The sequence below is a fragment of the Protomyctophum parallelum genome, assembly GCF_964188405.1.
Source record: "Protomyctophum parallelum genome assembly, chromosome: 15".
Taxonomy (NCBI): Eukaryota; Metazoa; Chordata; class Actinopteri; order Myctophiformes; family Myctophidae; genus Protomyctophum; species Protomyctophum parallelum.
Genome location: NC_139710.1, coordinates 37206054 through 37227918, shown reverse-complemented (window position 1 = coordinate 37227918; position 21865 = coordinate 37206054). Strand labels below are relative to the sequence as shown.

The 21865-nt window shown below is 45.1% G+C and overlaps 5 protein-coding genes across 5 annotated transcripts in view; 3 read left to right on the top strand and 2 right to left on the bottom strand.

The window, feature by feature from the left end:
* The window catches only part of rad17 (RAD17 checkpoint clamp loader component), a 29279-nt gene extending 25257 nt beyond the window's left edge, over positions 1-4022 (bottom strand). Inside the window, exons 1-3 of the mRNA XM_083783451.1 lie at positions 3848-4022; positions 1906-2033; positions 377-625 (exon numbers count right to left, since the gene is read on the bottom strand). Of these exons, the coding sequence (XP_083639577.1) occupies positions 377-625; positions 1906-1947 (291 nt within the window). The 5' untranslated portion in view covers positions 1948-2033; positions 3848-4022. The remainder of the gene's footprint in view (positions 1-376; positions 626-1905; positions 2034-3847) is intronic.
* The window catches only part of mtmr3 (myotubularin related protein 3), a 401420-nt gene that overhangs the window by 248965 nt on the left and 130590 nt on the right, over positions 1-21865 (top strand). The gene's annotated exons all lie outside the window — the stretch shown is intronic.
* On the top strand, positions 4632-9265 carry ak6 (adenylate kinase 6). The gene is made up of 5 exons (XM_083784551.1): positions 4632-4761; positions 6581-6673; positions 7126-7184; positions 8228-8373; positions 8903-9265. The coding sequence occupies exons 1-5, from the start codon at positions 4725-4727 to the stop codon at positions 9090-9092; spliced, it is 525 nt and encodes a 174-aa protein (XP_083640677.1). The 5' UTR covers positions 4632-4724; the 3' UTR covers positions 9093-9265.
* Positions 12613-13880, top strand: c20h2orf81 (chromosome 20 C2orf81 homolog; the record flags this gene model as incomplete). The annotated part of the gene is made up of 2 exons (XM_083783469.1): positions 12613-12888; positions 13161-13880. 2 exons carry the CDS (start codon positions 12613-12615, stop codon positions 13572-13574), a joined length of 690 nt encoding a protein of 229 aa, XP_083639595.1. The 3' UTR covers positions 13575-13880.
* The window catches only part of gak (cyclin G associated kinase), a 43113-nt gene continuing 38986 nt past the window's right edge, over positions 17739-21865 (bottom strand). The window contains exons 28-29 of the mRNA XM_083783778.1: positions 21418-21594; positions 17739-20278 (exon numbers count right to left, since the gene is read on the bottom strand). Of these exons, the coding sequence (XP_083639904.1) occupies positions 20177-20278; positions 21418-21594 (279 nt within the window). The 3' untranslated portion in view covers positions 17739-20176. The remainder of the gene's footprint in view (positions 20279-21417; positions 21595-21865) is intronic.

Genomic DNA, 21865 nt, shown 5'->3' with positions numbered 1-21865 from the left:
TGGCAGCTCAGCTCATGTGGGGGCTATAGTCCCAGACTCTAGTATATAGCATTCGGAGATTGTGGAATAGTCTAGCTAAGCGAGACTAAATTCTAAGCAAAGATCATGTAGACGGCCCACAGCTCAAGCTTGTAGATCTGCTATTTTTTTTAAACCGTGAAAATGTGGCGCAAATCTTTGAATATATATTCTTTCCGAGAGAACGTTTTTAACTCAAATCTTTGCTTCTGGGGGTCCCTGGAACTACATATTTTCAGATGGGGGTCGGCAGCCAAATACATATGTTTTTGGGGCGTCCTTGACATGAAAATGTTTGAGAACCACTGACACAGAAACATGGGGTTTTCAGATAACCGTTTAAATTGAACAGGCCTACCTGTGAGTGGGGAGCGTAAGTGTCCACCCAGGGGACATCGTGTTCTCCCTGAGACGACGCCTGTCCTCCTGCGAGGACGGAAGACTCTGAGCGGCTGGCGTCTCCTCCCCCCCTCGCCGCCGCCTTCCTCTTCCTGGGGCCGCTGCCCACAGCGCTGCCACCACAGGGGCGGGGCTTCCTCCCCTTACTGCCTCCAGAGGAGGAGGAGTCAAACACATCCCCAAACGATGGCTCCACCCAGCGGCTCAGCTACAGCGGACACATGGATTATAGGGGGAAAATATAATATCACAATGTTTTTGGTTTTTTTCAAGCAGTATCACGATACACAATATTATCACGATTCTATGTTGGTTTCTAGGGTTATTTTTCAAGTTCCTTAACCCATATCTGGGCGGGAACCCCTTTTGGTGTTTTAAGCATTATGTTACGCTTTAGCTGTTGAAAAATAGCAGATCTACAAGCTCGTATCGCGGCACTCAGTGCCAATTCAATCAATTCATCATAACATTTAGAGACGTACAAATATACACTACTGTTGGTGACAGGTTAGACAGCTCGATGGGTTGCTAACTTGCTATGGTTACTATGGTCACGTGGTGTTGGGTGGTGTCAGACAGGTAGTAAAGTCAGCTGTTCACCGGTGGCATTTCATGCATGGAAGGAGAGGGGGTGAACGACGGGGAAGTCCAACTTTGCTGACCGCTTTACAAACGCAAACGCTAAGACAACACCATGCTGCTATCTGTATGCGATTCTGCACAACGCACTTTGTTATGATGCCAAATCAATATACCTTTAATAAATTAATAAAACGCAGTAAACTGGAGAAGTGAGTCCTTGGCATGCAGCGCGTCTGGCAGTACATTTCCCCGCTTTTAGCCTCTCGGTGGCTTAATAAGTTCGTCGCCATACAACTACTATTATAGCCAAAAACAGGAAATCATCATAGAGGAGGTAAAATGGGGAAAGAAAACATAAACAGTGAGGGGAAAAGGGGTGGGTGGGGGATTCAGAATTTATGGGGGCCAGTTTCAAATTGCAGCCGTCCGTAGGTGCTCACATCTTGGTGGCATAGGACCAATACCGGCTCTGCCTTAGGTAGTGACCAGACTTTTCTCTCTGTCTTAGGTTGTTGTGACCAGGCTTTTCTCTCCGTCTTAGGTTCTGACCAGGCTTTTCTCTCTGCCTTTAGGTTGTGATCAGGCTTTTCTCTCTGCCTTAGGTTGTGTTTGTGACCAGGCTTTTCTCTCTGTCTTAGGTTGTGACCAGGCTTTTCTCTCTGCCTTGGGTTGTGACCAGGCTTTTCTCTCTGTCTTAGGTTGTGACCAGGCTTTTCTCTCTGTCTTAGGTTGTGACCAGGCTTTTCTCTCTGTCTTAGGTCGTGACCAGGCTTTTCTCTTCACAGATGAGCAAGCCTGGGACCGAGGCTACCTCCCTTTTGGCTTCAATGTTTATGTTTACAAAAACCCAGTAAGCTGGGCATAAGAGGGGATAATTGAGTACTTTGTCCACTGCACACAACTCACTTTGCTCGAAGGTTCTTTTCCTCTGAGAGAAAGCTTTGACATCCTCAGCTCGCTGCTTCTATCACGGCCGATCACATTGATCCATCTGGAGGCGGCTGATCACATGGATCAATGACAGATGTGCAACACTGCAAAAGATACATAAAAATACAAATAAGATAAGACAAGATGGATACAGGGAAAGAAAACTACTGCTACTCACTAGTATGTATATAAGCCAGCTGAATTAAAACTGCTGTGTTTAGAAAAGCCAATTTGCTCGTCCACATTAAGACATAAATTCTCCTTTCATTGTCAATGGTAAATTTGACACGAGTTAAGGACAAAAAGCTGTATACAGAGGGTATGCATCATACCCGGAAGTTATGCAGGAACGCCTACTGAGTGGCAAAAAACTACTTTCTGGCCTTGATAGCCCATACATCCAAACAGAAAAGTCCTATTTGATTGCATTACATTATTTTAAAACAACATTAAATTCACGTCGTCACTCACTTTGCCACTCGATTTGCCACTCGTTCTGCCATTCACTTTATGCATGCACATTCCCTCTATAGAAGGGACAAAAGAATCACACCCGTGTGAAGTGAGTGGCGCTCTTATCATCGTACAGCATGACGTAAACGTAACAAAAACTGACACTAAGGCAATTTGCGCCTCAGACACTACGACGTAAAATTCTCCATTCATCGTCAATGGGAAAATGTAATGTTTGCGTAGGACGAAAATAGACGAGTTGTCACATTCCGTGCTCAGCCAATCAGCTCAGCACATTCTGTGCTCAGACAGACAGACACACAACAGCTGTGCATAGCCCTCAATAACATGAGCAAAAACACAGTCCCGAGACATTGACAATACAGAGCAAAAACAACACAGTTATGAGACATTTAACAATACAGAGCAAAAACACAGTTATTAGACATTTTTGAGGGCACTACACTATAGCCCCTCCTATGTCCAGCTTTGAGGGTTTGTGTAAACACAAACATATACTAAAAAAACAAACATTGTCCTAACAACACAAACATTGAATGCCATTGACAATGAATGGCCAGCTTTGAGTGTTAAAGACAATGGTGATCAGGACGCAAATTGTGTTTGGCCAGAATGAGACGATGTATGATGATGCGCACCTCACTTGTGATTATTGTTTTATAACTTGAATATAAATAAGACCAAAACAGATATTCAAGCTCACAAACGGATTTAAATCAATGCTGAACCTATTGTTTATGAACGAATTAAACAGTGTTAATTTGTTCATAGCTGGAAACACAACACAATAAGCGAGTGTCCAGATCATTACACGTTCACTTATCGACCGTCCGACTCCAGTGGTTTTCAACCAGTGGTCCGGGGACCACCACCAGTGGTCCTTGAGGGGGTCCCAGGTGGTCCCCAGCTAAATGACGGAGTAGTAACACAATATTCTTTAGTTGCTGGTCTGAGAGGCTATAATCAAACGGTGGTGTGGCTCAAATGCAGAATACATAATGGGCCTTAATTGATGTGAAAAAAGGATTTGAAAACCACTGGTCTAGATATTGATCGGCTAGCTTTGATTGATTGATTGAAATATGTATTAACATTCGCAGAATACATTTCAAGCACAACTCAATACAAAGACTTAGCCCTCCAAGCAGAACCCAATGGTACTGAAGTTTCTGACTTTTTGACGACACAGACCAACTCGTCCAAATTTCAGAAAAGCTTTATGGAGGGTCCCGAAAGGGGCTATACAAAGACTGTGAGTGGACGACACCATAAAGCATTACACTTGTTGACAAGAGGGTCCACCATGTTCAATTCATCAAAAATACAATATGCATATAATGTACATAATTATAATGGACCTTAACCACAGGTCTAGATATTGATCGGCTAGCTGCTAAAGTTAGCACAGAGAAAACATGAAACCAACGTCAAAAGGTGTATTTACCTCCGTGTGTTTGTTGGTTTGACCATCCGAGGCTCACAAACACAGTTTGCAATATTTCCCAAAAATATATATTCATATGTAATACAGAAAGATTTGATATTAATAAAACACAAACTATTTAGGCTGTTTAATAACACTGTGTTCTGGGCAAAAAGAAGTTTTTTAAAACTCGGTTCCCTTTAAGATATAATACTTCGTCGCACGACGGTGTCGCGCCGCGGGGGAAAACATCAGACCTACAAGCTCACAGCGAGGTGCGCCGCGACGCGCTGTGAGCTTGTAGATCTGATGTTTTCCCCCGCAGCGCGACGGAGAGGTCCTTCTTCGTCTGGGGCGCCTGTAAGTGACGTCACCATGAGAGACCCTGTCAAAGTAAAACCCGTGCCGTGCCGGATGTGGAATTGTTTGGCCAAAATAATAGCTTTGACGTTTGTTAAAAGGCTATTATAAGTGCACTGACGTATTCATTACGTCTTTTGATCTTAGTAATACTATTAAAAGGCCGGCCCCAACAAATAATCATATTAGAATCACACCCAACCCTGAAAAGCACTTGACATTGAAGGAGTGTGAGCCTTTGTTTGAGGCAAAACGTATACGATTTGACTCTTTTAAAAGATATATTATTTGGCGAATGTTGAACAAATTTTGTTTTACAATGCATTAAATTGCCCCCCTTCACTCTGTCATCTGTCCCAACCAGGTCCCGACCCACAGCTTGAGAACCACTCCGTGGCCGGAACTGCTGTACTTGTTTCTGGTGTATAACTTTATGTGCATGTGATCCACACACAGTTCCACGTTTCCTCCCCTGCCAGAAGAAAACACACCTAGTCTACACTCTACACCTCAACTATAACAACTATAACGAACAGAAATGAAGATCACGAAGCGACCCAACATTCTGCTTACAGGTACAAAGTTAACGTTTAACAACCGTTGCGATAATCTGCATCTCTTGTAGCTCTGGTTCATATAGCTCCTCTAATGCGTTATTGCTATGGATCAGAGCTATCTCCTGGTGTTATCAATGCCATGGTACGTATTTATGCCTGTCGAAATGTGCTCCCATGCATGCAGTGACATCCTCCTACTGCTGTGATAGTTATAGTTTGAACCAACATGTTCTAACCCTATGATCAATCAATATATGTCTAGCCCCTCTCGGAACCCCCTGGTCAGCCCAATCGATTGATTGATTGATTGAAATATTTATTAACAGTTTGTAGAATTTACAGTACATTTTAAGCACAAACTCAATACAAAGACTGTCAACTGTGAGTGGACGACCCAATTAAGCATTACACTTGTTTACAACAGGGTCCACATTGTTCAATTCATCAAAACATTTAAAGACATACAAACATTTAGAGACATACAAATAGACATTTCTATGTAGCTAAATTCATCATATGGGAAGCAAAAAAGGGAAAAGATACAATATACAGTGAGGGAAAATGGGGTGGGGGGGGGATTCAGATTTTACAGAGGCCAGTTTCGAATTGCAGCCATCCGTAGGTGCCCTTTGAGAGCGGTTTTGAAGGAGTCAAGGGATTCACATGTCTTAATGACTGTTGGTAGGGCGTTCCACATTTTGGTGGCATAGGAGCGAAAAGTATTTAGTCCCTTGTTTGTGCCGAATCTGGGTTGTAGCCTACATGGTTTGTTGCACTCCCTCTGGTGTTGTGGGTGTGGACTTCGTTTACATTAAGGAAGTATTTTAGACAGGTACATGGGTATCTTGGTGGTGTATCGAATCTTGTGGACCAGACCCATTGCAAGATGCTGTACTCTGTCGACGACCCTAAGCCATCCCAGCCTGTCGAAGTGGGCAGGGGTGAGGTGGGTTCGGGGGGTGAGGCCAAGTAGGAGCCTGACCAGTTTGTTTTGGGAGGTCTGGAGCCTTGTTTTAAGGGCCTTTGAGGTGCTGTGGTACCAAGAGGTGGATGCATAGTCAAAGAAACCTTGTACGAGGGCTCCTGTTAAGGTCTTCAAGGTGTTTTTGCTGACCAGTGAGGAGATCCTGTAAAGGAATCTTGTTCTTTGATTGACTTTTTTGATTACGTTGGTGGCCATCTTATCACCGGAAAGATTGGCCTCCAGGATGGAACCTAGGTAGGTAATTTGATCTTTTCGTGTGATAATATTGTCACCCACTCTAACCAAGAAGCCATCTGCCTTGCTGAGATTACTATTTGATCCGAAGAGGATGGATTCAGTTTTTCCCAGGTGTAAGGATAGTTTGTTATCATTTGTTATCGTGCCGAACCGGGCTACTGGGTCTCCAAAATGTCAGAAACTTCAGTACCATTGGGTTCTGACTTGTAGGGCTAATATATATGTCCACCCTCGATCGGCTCAGAATCGAATTAATCTACGACACTGTAGTAACTATACAGGACTGTTTTTTGGATTCATGAGCAAACTGTAAAACAAGATCCTGCGACTCTATTTTTGAGGGCCCTCTTTATACCGGTATACAGGTTTAATGTTTGTTTTTAGTTCAATGTTCGTTTTAAAAACGTCAACAACAATTAACACCAACCACCAACACGAGCTTGTAGTAGGACTGCTATTTTTCAATAGCTAAGTTTTGAGGCCCTGCATCAATCGTAGTGGGTGTGCGTGCGTGTGCGTGTGCGTGTGTGTGTGTGTGTGTGTGTGTGTGTTCTCCTCAACTATTTGAGAGGCCTTCTTTACTGTCTGATTGATTATTTTCCTTTTCTCTTGCAGGCACTCCTGGTGTAGGAAAGACAACTTTGGGCAAAGAACTTGCCCAGAGGACCGGGCTGACTTACATCAATGTAGGGGACCTCGCGCAGGAGGGTAAGCTATTACACATATCTATTATCCATATAGATCTTTGTTAAAAAATACAAGATTTTCGTTTAAAAACACAAAACAAAGCTAAGGCTATATTTGTGACAGTAACCACTGGTATATATGTTTGTTCAGTAACAAACAGTAAAGTGTTATATATAGTCTGATTTATCGGTGGTGAGGTGACCACCGCAACTACTATACAACATGACGTCACGGAGCCGCGGTGAAGAGCAAACCACCGCTCTCCCCAGCCCTTCTTCTCTGTTTTTAATCGCCACCGCTCCACGTTATTACAGCTCCGGTGGTCACCTCACCACCGGGGCGGTGGTCACCTCACCACCGAAAATCCAGACTATCAATAGGCCTTAATAAAGAGAGAAGAATATACACTTTCAGCGTATCCGTTGTTGAGTGACATTGCTGACTAACGTTGACCATGTTGATTTCTTCCCCAGGGAAACTTTTTGACGGCTTCGATGAAGAGTACCAGTGTCCCGTTCTGGACGAGGACAGGGTGAGTCACACGACGTCCCATCAGAAATCCAGAGAGCGCTGTGTCCCGACTCCCAACCTGACCATCACACGACGTCCCGTCATGATATCTAGAGTAGCGCTGTGTTCCAACCTGGGCTCTGCCCTCAACCGTGAGGTCTAGCGCTGTGTCCCAACCTGGGCTCTGCCCTCAACAGTTGCACAATAAAACACAGTCGTTGAACCACGCACAGAACGTTGGAAAGAACGCAAACAACGGCCGTGAGGCGCAAGCTTGTACACACAAACATACATGTTACTAAAATAATAATCATAGTAATATGGGGGGGAACACAACGGAGACAGTGCTTCTTTCACCTATGCACACAACGCTTGGGGCCAGATGGGTCTGCAGAAGACACATGATGGGTTTACCAGGCTAACTTATCATCCACTGTCTGGATGAAAGTTAAACATGCTGTCTATACAACCATATATTCTATATGCCTGTATATATATAAAAACATGCCAAAAATAGTGCAGACATTTTGTAGAATTGTGCTCAGGTCTAAATGTGTTAAACATAAACAAAATTTAGGTAGGTACCCTCACAAAAACATGCAGTAATCCTGGTCTCTAAACTGCTTCCCCCTTGCCAGCCGGGGCGCCTGATGGAGGGGAAAGGAACTGGTTGGAATAACGTGTTCCTTCCATGCGCTACGTCCAACCAGGGAAACTCCCCCCTGTCAGGTGTAAAGGAGCAACTTGGACACTCACGCATGAAGGAAGCATGAGTTAAGTCTGTTGCTCTCCCCAGGTTGGCGGAGGGTGTGTAGAGTCCAGGATCACATTAGATGATTGACACAGGGTTGAAAAATGGGTTACAAAATCGTGGGATAAAAAATATATATATAATAAAAAAAACATAAACAAAATTGTGTGCACACATTGTAAGGAAATCCAACAAATTAGGAAAGCAATCCAACGTAATGGGGAAAGTAATTCAGCATACAGTAGTCATGGTGCTTTTTGTCCAGGTGGTTGATGAGCTGGAGGACAAGATGTTTTGTTGTGTTTTTTGTCCAGGTGGTTGATGAGCTGGAGGACAAGATGACGGACGGCGGTGTGATCGTGGACTACCACGGCTGTGACTTCTTCCCCGAGCGATGGTTCCACATCGTGTTCGTCCTGCGCACGGACAACACACACCTGTACACCCGGCTGGAGACCAGGTACTAACACTGGGTGACCACTAGGGGGCGGCAGTGGCTCAGGGGTAGAGTGACCACTAGCTTTGAACCCAGTTCAAAGCCGGGCTCCCCTAGAGTTGGTGTCGAAGTGTCCTTGAGCAAGACTATGAAGACTGAACACCTAATTTCTCTTGAGTGGTAAAATGAAACCTAATGGACCTGGTGCTCGCCGGTGAAAATATCCCAAACAGTGTTTTTGGCTATAAACAGGCAGCGCAGCGGGGCACTGTACAAGAGTTGTGACTGTACCTGACGCGATTTGTGAACAAAGCAGCAGCGGCAGCATGTAAAAAAAAAACAAGCCCAAACTGCATTTTGGTTTATAAACAGCGGGGCACTGTACAGTTGTAGTTGTGATTTGTGCACGTACCTGGCTGTCGGGACTCGAGACTGGGAAAACCCACTGCACACTCGACACAGACACTTCACGTTATTAGCCTACAGCCTGGGACCGAGGCTACACTGAGGTAAAGAACCCTGGCTGATTCTGCTCTCTCCCTCCCATTACCAGGGGCTACTCGGGGAAGAAGCTCCAGGACAACGTTCAGTGTGAGATCTTCCAGACCATCCTGGAGGAGGCCATGGAGGCCTACAAGGAGGAGATGGTCCACCAGCTGCCCAGCAACGAGCCCGAGGACCTGGAGCGCAACCTGGAGCAGATCATCCAGTGGACGGAGCAGTGGACCAAGGACAACAACTAGACTCACTGGACTGAACTGGACTCGCTGACTGACCCCTTTTCCACCGGTGACCATATTCAGACCATCTTGCCAGCAAGGTGATACCTAGGTGACGCTTCCCATAGACAGCCCATTCATCCAAACAGAAAAGTCCTCTCTAATTATATTAAACAACGTCAAGATCACCAACATTGCAGCTGTAGGGAAAGAGGATAATTCAAGCTTTCCCTACAGCTGCAATGTTGGTGATTTTGACGTTGTTTAATACAATCAGATAGGACTGTTCTGTATGGATGAATGGGCTGTCAATGGGAAGTATCACCTAGGTAGCACCTTGCTGGCAAGATGGCTGCATGTCAGTGCATCAATAATGCATACATGTCATAGGTGGGCTATGGGACAGTAGAGAAACCTGACTACCATCATCGATGGCGATTCCAAACTTTGTGGGGGGCGGGGGAACAACAGCCTTTCATTTCCTGGAAAGTTAGCATGCTGACAGACATTGGTCTTGCATCAGTATAAAAATAAATAATAATAATCACGTGTGAAATGAGGGGCACTTTTTTCATTTTTTTTCTTTTTTTAGGTTTGGTGCCTTTCTATTTTCTATGTTTATTGTCATGTCAAGGACCCCCAAATTTACACTAATTAGCCTGCGGACCCCCCATTTGAAAAGATATGCCAGGGACATAAGGGATTTCAAGGACCCCCAGTTTGAGATGGATTAGTCTACAGACCCCCATTTAATGGCATTTCTATCTCTGGGACCCCCAATTTATATTGTAAATTCAATGTTAATTTAACTCTGAAATGGAACAAATGGACCCGCTTGGTCCACTCGGGAGTTACAAGGGTCCATTTTGGTTCCAATCTATCATTTAGCTGGGGACCCCCTGGAAGTTGGAACTCCCTCAAGGACCCCACTTTGGGAACCACTGTGGTACACTACTGGTTCCAATGTGAAAGCCTGCATGTGAAACCTTATATTTGGGGGTCATGGATTGTATAAATCAACAATGTCTTGACTGAGTGTTCCAATACTTCAGAAAAGAAAAAGGATTTGTATCTACATGTAACTCAAACATTAAAGGTTATATCAAAAAAAAATTGCTGAACATATGGAATATTCTTTATTTTTATTTTTTATTGACTGATACCACTCTAGGGGGAATTGAATGATGACCTTGAATGTTTTTTGGGGCAGCGGTGTAAGGGTTAGAGGAGTGCCCTTGTTGCCGGTTCTAGGAAAATCTTCAGCGGTGTTGGGCACCCAACACCGCTGAAGTGCCCTTGAGCAAGGCACTGAACCCCCAACTGCTCCAGTGGAGCTGATTAGTGGCCACTGGCCAACAGTATAAGACTGGTTGTACTGGTCAGCTCCCAGGTTTTAATGTCTGTGTGTTTCTATGTGCATGGGCGTTGCTGAAAATTACTAATGAGCACTTGTGCCTGGGTAAATAAAGGGTAAAAAAAACGTCATTTCAGGGTTAGCTAAATGGGGTGGGAGGTGGACTGACTGCATATAATATCAAAGGACTTCTAGCCCTTTGAGGTACATTTGTGTACAGACTAGTTACATCCATAGTGCATGAAATATCTGAGTCTGTTATGTCCTCAATTGATAGAAATTTTAACTTATTCAGAAAATCGGTGGTGTCTCTCAAATAAGAGGGCAGTTTAAATATCAAGCTCTTAATATGAAAATCAACAGAGGTTCAGTTAGAGAACCATTACCCGCCACTAGGGGTCGCCCTAGAACAGGTGTTGTACAACTCTTGTGAATTGAGATAAATGTTAGACAGATATATACATTTATAAAGAAAGTACAAATTCATGTTATGATAGCACGAATTTGTACTTTCTAAATGTATATATCTGTCTAACATTTATCTTTCCATTCCAACAACAATATACAGAGAAACATGGCATATTTGGAATGGTGATTATACTCATGATTAATTATTTGTTTCTCCTCTCTTCTCTTCAGCATGGACACGATGAAATGTACATTGACTTCATTCTATTTAACAAGTGGGTCAAAGTTGAACTTTATTGGGCGCGTTCGGAAATAGCGCACTGAGCCCACTGTGCAATGCAAACTAATAGGCGAGTGCTGCTACACAGTACACCACCGTGTTGACAGTAAACGGTAAATAAGCAGCAGCCAGCAGCGCCCTCTACAGTCACACAGTTCTATGGTTGAACCGTTTTGGCTGTAACATCATGCTTGTTGGCGTCTTCAGTTGCTTGGTAACGTAACAACCACCACCACCTTTTTACATTAAAAAAAGAAAGTGTTTGTTTGGACACAACAACCTTTAGTTCTCCTTATTATACAGGTAAGACGCACAGTTCAATTCAAAGGAGCTCTATTTGTTATTGGAAAACCTTTCCAATACAATAGCCTACATACAATAAAACAGTTGAAAATGGGCAATGCACGTACAGTACAGCTGGAGGGAGTATACAGTGTTGGGTAAAAAGAGCTAGGTCACGTTGCGTCGTTATACAGGATATAACGTTTTTTTTTTTAAACGAATAGCTGCAATCTTTTGCAGTCACAAAGATGCATTTGATGAATTGAACAAGGTGTACCCTTGAGGTGGACCGACCCTCTTGTAAACAAGTGTAATGCTTAATTGGGTCGTCCACTCACAGTTAACAGTCTTTGTATTGAGTTTGTGCTTGAAATGTACTGTAATTCTGCAAACTGTTCATAAATATTCATTTTGGGACAAAGATATAGCAGCGTTTTTCCTCAAAACTATTTAAATAGTATACAAAATAAATGTAAAATGTGTATAAAAGTAGCAGCTAGATTAGGTTTAAACTTTTTAAATATATATTATTATATAGGTCCATTAGTATTCTGCATTTGAGCCACGGACCACCATTTGATGACATTTGATTTAGCCTCTCAGACCCCAAAGCCCAAACTAAAGAATATTGTAGATTGCGTCCACAATTCCATGCTGTATTCATGTTTAATAGGCATTAAAATAACAAACAATTATTCTATATTCTCTAATAGTGTAGACTTCTTGGGCTAGTTTAACTCTTTAACTCTTGTTGTGAGTACAAGCTCACAACACGTCGCAAAAGTGACACATGTGATCTTGTAGATCGGCTATTTTCAAATGGCCAGAGTATGGGCTGAAGTGGTTAATATGTATGTTTTATTTGATGAATTAACTAAATCTACAAAGTAACTAAAGTTTTCAAATATTTGAATATGTTGAATAAAGTACAATATATTTGCCTCTGAGATGTAGTGGAGTAGAAGTAAAAATATTGAATATTTGAAGTACTCCAGTAAAAACAGTTAAGTAGGCCTAAGTACAGACTATTAATTAAATAAAGGCTATTCAATGTTTTACTGCTTTTTGTGATGTTTTGACAGGGCGGGGGCATTCGAGCAAGTGGCTAAATATGTATTTATTTAAACGGTAATTTCTTTATTATTATTTACTAAAGTCCTACTAGACTTTTTTGGAAAAATAGTGTGTGTGCGCGTGTGTGTGCGTGCGTGAAGGTAAAGATGTCTCGCTCAGCGGTGAAGTCGCGGGGCGGGGACAGACAGGGCCGGGCGTCACGCAGCCCCCAGGGCCCCCCCGCCTCCACCACGCGGCCCCTCCTCCTCCTGGAGCCAGTGGACATGATGGAGGATCAAGCTGTGGTCCGCGGCCCCCTCACCGAGGCCCAGTGGAGCCTCATGGTGGTCCGCGAGGAGGCGGAGGACGCAGTGGGCGAGCTGGTGGAGACGCTGCTGGGGAACGTGCTGCAGAGATGCTCCCAGAGCTACACTCAGACACAGGTATCCGGCTCGAAGGACCACCTGTTTAAAGTACAAACTAGCGTTAACTCCTTTAGGGCCATCTAGTGTGAGCATGCGCACACCTAAGAAATGCCGCATAAAAAAGTTTATGGTGTTCAGGTGGGGTGGTCGTCGCCACACGGTGTCTGCGCTATACACCCAATCACAGGTATACATTATAGAGAGATGTTCCCATAGCTGGAGAGATGTTCCTATAGCTTGGATAGATGTTCCCATAGCAACACCCAGCTGGGCATAGGAGGGACTTATAGCGCCCATCAAAAATCCAAGTACTTTTCCCCAACACTGCCATCTCTCCTATACAGCTGCGTCCTTTCTGCGTCCGCTGGACCAGGGATCGTGTTCTGGGTCTGCTGGAGTGGAGCTTCCTACACCACGAGGCCCAGGGCGGAGGAGAGGCTCTGGGAGACCTCCACCACGAGGCCCAGGGCGGAGGAGAGGCTCTGGGAGACCTCCACCACGAGGCCCAGGGCGGAGGAGAGGCTCTGGGAGACCTCCACCACGAGGCCCAGGACGGAGGAGAGGCACAGGGCGGAGGAGAGGCTCTGGGAGACCATGAAGACCCCGAGCCTCCGCCAGGGACCATCGACTCCTGGGCCCAAGGATGTGTCCCTGTGGTGCACCCCAACCCCCCCACTCTAAAACAGGTAAACACTGGTGTATGACTGACGTATGACCATTTGAAGTTTTAAACACTGCAGCCAAGCAGCGAGTCACTTGCAGCAGCCTGCAGGTCCACTGTCTGTCTGTCATCCCTGTGTGTGAGCTAGCTTGTGTTCGGGAGGTTAGGGTAAACTAAAGCAATGGAGACACATGGAACGCTCTGATTTGTCTCATTGTTATTATGTTTTTACTTTTGATTTCCACAGGATCGTCCAGCCGTCCCGGTCGCTTCGCAGGCAGACCAGCATCGACAGCCTGTTGTTAGCATCTCTGTGGGGCCGCGAGGACAGACAGACCAGCGCGTTAGCATGTCTGTGGAGCCGCAACGAGATACAGAGCAGCATCAACAGCGCGTTAGCATGCCTGTTGAGCCGCGGGGACAGACAGACCAGCGCGTTAGCATGTTTGTGGCGCCGCGGGGCCGGGGACAGACAGACCAGCGAGTTAGCATGTCTGTGGCGCCACGGGGACAGACAGACCAGCACGTTAGCATCTTTGTGGAGCCGCGGGGGCAGACAGACCACAGCACCCACAGGGTGCTGCTGACACCCACCCCCCCACCCAAACGGGATGGGCGGCCACGGATGAGACGACAGATTCTCTCGACCTGCGGAACTGTGACGAGACCCTCCCTCAGTGGTGGAAAAAGTGCTCAAATTTACTTGAGTAAAAGTGTCAACACTGCAATATAGTAATACTCTGTTCATTATGAAAAATGTCCCATTTCAAGATTTCAAATGTATAAAATATGTATGAAAATAGCAGATCTACAAGACTACTATGTAGAGTGTGATTTAGGACTAAACAGGTTGACAATTTGGTCAACATAATGATACACATACAATGTTAAAAACTAGACAATGTTAAAAATCAGACCTGTCTGAATTGAGTGGTGAAACAGCGCCCCCTGGTGGTATTCTAAACATACATAGGGACAGACACAGGGACGGACAAAGCTGGGCATTGGAGTGGCCTCACCTCACCCTATGGTTGCACCACTCAAAAACTAGACTACAATGTTTAAAAACAAGAAATGGTGACATAGTAATATTTGTCAGGTGAAAGGAGTGCTGGTTTCTTTATTAGTAACGAAAGCTCCTCTCAGCCGGCCGCGGTCTCAATCATAACATTAAATTACAGGGTGTCTGTAAAGATTTCCGTTACCTGCTTCCTGTTACCTGGTCACGTGACCATGAGTAACCAATATATGACAGCAGCGTGTGTGGCAGCCAATCAGGACTAGGTCCTCAGTATGACTCATGTATGACTAGGTCTTCTACATTTCATGAGCTGTTGTTAGTCAGGTTTCACCTGAAAACTAAACTACAATGTTAGGGAGTAGTAGAGGGATCAGTAGAACTGTATGTGGTTGCAGACCGAAAAAATAAAATACAATAGCTGATCTATGTTGGTGTACAAAAAACTAAAGTGACAATGTGGCAGTCACACCTCAAATAGTGCCACCTTCTTAAACTAATGGCCTAAGTCAGCTCTTCATGTCCTAATTGAAAAGGATCATGCCGTTACCTTTTAATAAAATGGCCTATTATGTCAAGAGTGTGTAAAATAGGCATTATTTTGCCCTAAGTCAATGGTTTTGTGACGTGATCAGTAAGTCAGTAAGTAAATTGGCCTAAGTCTAATGTTTAATCATATTAAATTATATTAAATTCTCCCATGTTACATACTGACAGACAGTGTTATTTTATAGTATAATAGTCATAATCTTTTATGAAAGTGTTTGGTGAAATGATTAAAAAATATAGTTTTGAGAAGATATTTTTTTATAAGTAGGCAGTTTAGTTTATGAAGACGATGATATAAAAGCTCAGATAAATCAGTCGCCGTGGCTAGGACTGTCACAATCATTACATAATCGCCTAATCGTATAGTATAATAATCGTCAATAGTTTCCATATTGGAAAAAATAGCAGATCTACAAGATTACACTTTGACGTGCTGTAGAACATGTTTTTTTATTATCATTATTAAATGGGTCAAGGATTTATTTCTATATTGTATTTTGTGTGTCATATCTGCACTGTGCAATTTGTGTTCTAAAAGGCAGAAATAGAAATGATCAAATTGTATCACAACATTATAAATAAATAAATACTGTGAGCATGCAGGCATAAAATAAACCGTTTTTTGGTGGCCAATTGTTTTTGTTTGTTTAACTTTTTTCTCAAGTCAAAATTAACAAATGAGTTGGTTTCCACATGTCATTAGTTTGAAGTTACCCTTACCTTTTTTGCAGTGAAATCTACGTTCTTTAATATATTGTCCTTTGGTTCTATGAATCCATAACACTGGTATGTGTGTGTGTGTGTGTGTGTGTGTGTGTGTGTGTGTGTGCACGTGCACCCCTCCCCCAAATAAAGTCACACTGGTTCCGTCCCTCCCCGCCCGTTGTGTCGAAATAAAACACAAATAAAAACACAAGATCCACAAGGTGATAATAATATAATTAATAATAATAACAATACATTGATTTCTGTCGACTTCCAGACGTCAAAGAAAAAAAGAAAAAAAACAACAACCAAGAAAGTACAAAAAAGGGAAAGACTTGAAGAGAAACGATGGAACAATATAAGCCACAAAGCAACCCAGAGCGTTTATATATATGTATATATTTATAAAATCACATGTTCAGAATGAGAAGAGATACTTTGGAATGGCTACAGCCTCACTCGCACACGCCACATTCAATTTATATATTATCTTAACTTCATTTAAACTTATAATCGTTGATAACGACCCCCTCCCCCCCCAACCAATCAACCAACCAACACCCCCCCCCCCTCAACACGCACGTGAGCACGCACCCATGCGCGCGCGCGCACACACACACACACACACACACACACACACACACACACACACACACACACACACACACACACACACACAGTCCCTAAAAACTAAATAAATAGGAAAACATGGGATTTGATTGGTCCATGAGGTATAATGTAAAATTGTAAAGAAAGAACGCACGCAGGTATGGAACAAGTCCTGGTTCAACACATTGCCGTTAGAAGCCCTCCCGCCCTCATCCCGCCCTCTGTATACGCCCTCATCCCGCCCTCTGTATACGCCCTCATCCCGCCCTCTGTATACGCCCTCATCCCGCCCTCTGTATACGCCCTGCCGCCCTTTGTATACGCCCTGCCGCCCTCTGTATACACCCTCATCCCGCCCTCTGTATACGCCCTCATCCCGCCCTCTGTATACGCCCTCATCCCGTCCTCTGTATACGCCCTGCCGCCCTCTGTATACGCCCTGCCGCCCTCTGTATACGCCCTCATCCCGCCCTCTGTATACGCCCTGCCGCCCTCTGTATACGCCCTGCCGCCCTCTGTATACGCCCTGCCGCCCTCTGTATATGCCCTCATCCCGCCCTCTGTATATGCCCTCATCCCGCCCTCTGTATACGCCCTCATCCCGCCCTCTGTATACGCCCTCATCCCGCCCCCTGTATACGCCCTCATCCCGCCCTCTGTATATGCCCTGCCGCCCTCTGTATACGCCCTGCCGCCCTCTGTATACGCCCTCCTCCCTCTGTATATGCCCTCATCCCGCCCTCTGTATACACGCCCTCATCCCCCCTCTGTATATGCCCTCATCCCTCTGTATACGCCCTCCCCCCTCTGTATACGCCCTCCCCCCTCTGTATACGCCCTCATCCCGCCCTCTGTATACGCCCTCCTCCCGCCCTCTGTATACGCCCTGTCGCCCTCTGTATACGCCCTCATCCCGCCCTCTGTATACGCCCTCAACCCGCCCTCTGTATACGCCCTCAACCCGCCCTCTGTATACACCCTGCCGCCCTCTGTATACGCCCTCCTCCCGCCCTCATTTAGTTTTAATAGTTTTCATTTGGTTTCAGGCACAATTTTGTCACCTGGAATGGTTTAGTGTTAGTCTGGTTTTAGTCGACAAAATATCGTAAGATTTCTTTTATCGACTAAATCAACTGTAGATTTAGTCGATAAAAATTTATTTTGGTGGGCCTTGATGCCGTCGTAATGACTGTTTTTACGCTGCGACGCGTTGAACTTGTAGATCGGCTATTTTCAGCATGCGACCAAGTGTAAAATGACTTATAGTGGATCTCTTGTTCACTAATCCCTTTGACATTTTAGTCTAGTTTTTATTTGTTGACGAAATTGCCAGTATATTTAGTCATAGTTTTAGTCATCATGGCTTAGTTTTGATTTTTGTCAGTGAAAAAAAGGTAGTCGACGAACATTTTTCGTCATAGTATTAGTCGACGAAAACAACACTGCCTCCCGCCCTGTAACAAAAAACCCACCAATTTTGGGTGTACACCGCGTTGATAAATAAGGGCTCAAAACTCTCGTATTCTTCTTCCAGGCTAGCCTGGATCCAGCCCAAAGACCCCGCCCACTATCTGAGTGGACTGCGTCTTCAAGAGAGCTTCAGTCTGATAATTCCAGGCTACGTTTTGGAGCAAAATAAGCTTGATTTGTGGCTCGTTTCTATAAAATGGTGAATTAAATAACATTTGCAGGACAACGTTACATAGTGATTATTCACCTCCGAGTGTTTCTCCGATTCCGAGTAAAGCGGCTTTTCAAAATAAGATGTTTAACATTGCAGCGAGGGGTGGCGGTTCTGGAGTATTAAATTCAGCCACCAGATGGCAGTGTTGGCGGTGAAGGAGTTCTAATAATAATAAAAAAAGAATAGCTCAAATTTACATAGCAATTTTCAACGTCCCCAAAGCGCTTCACACATTCTCTGCCTTTGACGGAGATGTCCGTCATGTGGTCTTCATTCCCAGTGGTTCAGACAGATGGCGCTCTTCCATCCAGAAATAAATAAATGCATTTATCTCAGAGTCTTTTCCCAAATTGTGTTATATTATATTGTATATCCAACGGGAGGAAAGAAAGAAAAAAATCAAGGAAAAAAGAAAAAAGAAAAACTTTATTTTACGAGGAAATCCCTTTGCATGGAGTCCTCTCGTAGGTCGCTACATTAACCCATTCAGGACGGGAACCCCTATTGGTGTTTTAAGCATTAAAATGATACGTTTAGATATTAAATAATAGCAGTGCTACAAGCTTGCAGATCTGCTATTTTTGAAAAGTCTTTATATATTTTGTCAGAGCGAAAGTTTTTAACTCAAATATTTGCTTCTGGTGGGGTGGGGGGGCCTGGGACAACATATTTTCAGATGGGGGTCGGTGGCCAATTACATATAATGCTGGGGGTCCTTGACATGAAATAGTTAGAGGAACACTGACATAGAAACATAGGCTTTTCAGAAAACTGTCAGGATTTAGAAGACTCGAGCTCAGGTGTGAATGGGTCAAACACCATGTGATCATTTCATTAGTTATCATTAACCCATTCTGGGCAGGAACCCTTTTTAGTGTTTTAAGCATTATGTCATACTTCAGCTATTGAAAAATAGCAGATCTACAAGCTCATAGCAGTGCCGCGCTATGAGCTTGTAGGTCTGCTATTTTTGAAAAATCGTGAAAATGTGGCGCAAATCTTTGAATATATATTCTTGCAGAGCAAACATTTTTAACTCAAATCTTTGCTTCTGGAACAACATATTTTCAGATGGGGGTGGCGGCCAAGTACATATATTTTTGGGGTTCCTTGACATGAACATGTTTGAGAACGACTGACACAGAAACATGGGTCTTCTCTCTCAGTGAACTCAAAGTCCCATAAGCCTCGGGGGCAACGAACGCACCCAAATGTGGCGTGGGAGCGCTAAATCAATCAGTGGCGAAGGGGCGTCGCTCCAATAAAACAATAAAACAAAAAACAATCCAATGGGGAGCCAGCGTCCGTTTTGACCCCGCCCCTCTATGCCCGGGAACGGGGAGGCGCATTCTTTCAGTTTGTCTGTGATTGTCTCTGACACGACACCCTCTGGTGACGTTTGGAACTGCAGGCAAGCCAGAGAGAGATACAGAGAGAGAGATAGTTACAGTGCTAGAGAGAGAGAGAGAGAGAGAGAGAGAGAGAGAGAGAGAGTACAAGTCTTTTCCCTTCACTGTAGAAGGAATTATAGGAAGGAGGGACAACATCAAATAATGTAGGAAAGGTGTGTGTGTGTGTGTGTGTGTGTGTGTGTGTGTGTGTGTGTGTGTGTGTGTGTGTGTGTGTGCCTGTGCCTGTGTGTGTGTGTGTGCCTGTGTGTGTGTGCGTGTGCATGTGCATGTGGGCGTGAGTGTGTGTGTGCGTGCAGAGGTGCCGATCTAGGGGTTGCTCTTGTTGGTCAGGGCAGCCTTGACGAGACTAGTTCATTCAAAACCCTTAACACTCAAGTCAGACTGACCATAGATCAGCACCTCTGCGTGTGCATTTGTGCGTGCGTGCGTGTTCCTGTGTGTGTGTGTGTGTGTGAGCGTGTGCGTGTGTCTGTGTGTGCATGTGCGTTCCTGTGTGTGTGTGTGTGTGTGTGTGCGCATGTGCGTTCCTGTGTGTGTAGACAGACACCTCTCAGAGGGTCACAGCTCTCTCTTTAAGGCTCAATGTGAGCTCAGTCCTGTCCTGGTGGCCCGGCCTCTAGTCCGCCCCGCTCCGCTCCACTCCGGTGGACCTGCCGTCCAGGTTTCAGTTAGAACAGGGCCTTGGATCCCTGGTTCTCGAACTCGGACCAGGCGTCGCTGAGTTCCATGAAGATCATCTTAGCGTACTGCTCATAGGGCTGACCTGTGGCCTGGAGCACGCACGCACACACACACACAAATGGTAAATCGTGCATTTATATATCGCCTTTATCCAAGGCGCTTTACATAGATTGTGCATTACATTCACCCATTCACACACACCGATGGCGGAAGAAACCATGCAAGGCACCAACCAGCACATCAGGAGCAATTAGGGGTTCAGAGTCTTACTCAAAGACACTTCGACACTAACTCTGGGGGAGCCCACAGGGTTCGAACTGGCAACCTTGCGGTTACCATCCAGCCACTCTACCCCTGAGCGACCGACACACACGCGCGCGCACACGCACGCACACGCGCACACACACACACACACACACACACACACACACACACACACACCGTGTTAGCATACTGCTCATATAGGGCTGACCTGTAGCCTGCAGTATGCTAACACTATGTGCAGGGCTGCACATAAGCGGTGCGCCAGCGTGAATGCGTCGTAAAAATAAAAAATAAAAAAGATAATTATGGCCAGAATACTAGTCAATTCTGTGGCGAGAGCATTTTCCACCGACTGCCACTCAAAGTGGCTACTGGCCAATCACAGCACGTCTTGCACAAGTGCACTGGCCATTGTGGCCAATCACAGCATGTCCTTACTCAAAAGGGGAGGATTCCATGCTGCTTTCTGCTGGGAGCCGGAGGAGGGCGGTTGACAGGAGGACAGGAGTTTACTACTGAGAAAACCTGACACAAATAGTAGTTTCGTCTTCTCCGTTTCAGATAGCAAACTACTGTAGTCCCCGGTGTAAAAGGGCATGCTTTGGATGCTTTGCACTGTTCCCATTTGCCGCTGTGCTTGTTTGTTTTCTGGGTGCTGGAGCAGCATGGTTGCTCGTGTGCGACGCCATCTCTCACAGCCTAGGCACCGGCCACCGACTTTTTACGGGCACTAAGGTTTTAGTTCCGACATAGTGGAGTGGGAAGAGTTTAAAGCATTGCGGACTGGCACTGCTGCTGCCCAACATGAACACCGTGTCTCGACATACTGTCCCTTATTATCGTAAAGTCGGGTAGTGTACACTGTTTATTTTTGCACCGAGGAGCCATGTGTGCCTGACTACGTCGCCTCAGCTAAAAACAAAAGGGAAGCCTGTCCTGTAGCCTATAACGCACACACCCCTACCTTGTCGGGGTGCACCACCAGCGCAGCCTTGCGGTAGAACTTCTTGACCTGGTCGGGGGTGATGAGGTCGGCCATGCCCACGGGCCGCCAGCGCGTCTCCCCCTCCCACAGCACCGTGTGCAGCGTGGAGAGCAGCGCCCGGATGTTACGCTCCTTCCCCTCGATCCAGTCAAAGATCTGAACGCGCACACACACACACACACACACACACACACACACACACACACACACACACCCATTAACCCATTTATACCGTACGACGTGTGGGAACGTCATAACTAATCCAACCGACGGGTTGCTAGGACGTGTACGCTGTGCACACGTCCTAGCGCATATATCATCAATATCAAACGAGAGAAAAATATTCTGAATTATTTTCGTTTTTTGGAGTTGGCCTCTCCTTCTGCACCATACTCCTTGATCTTTCACGCGCGCACGCTGTCGTTCA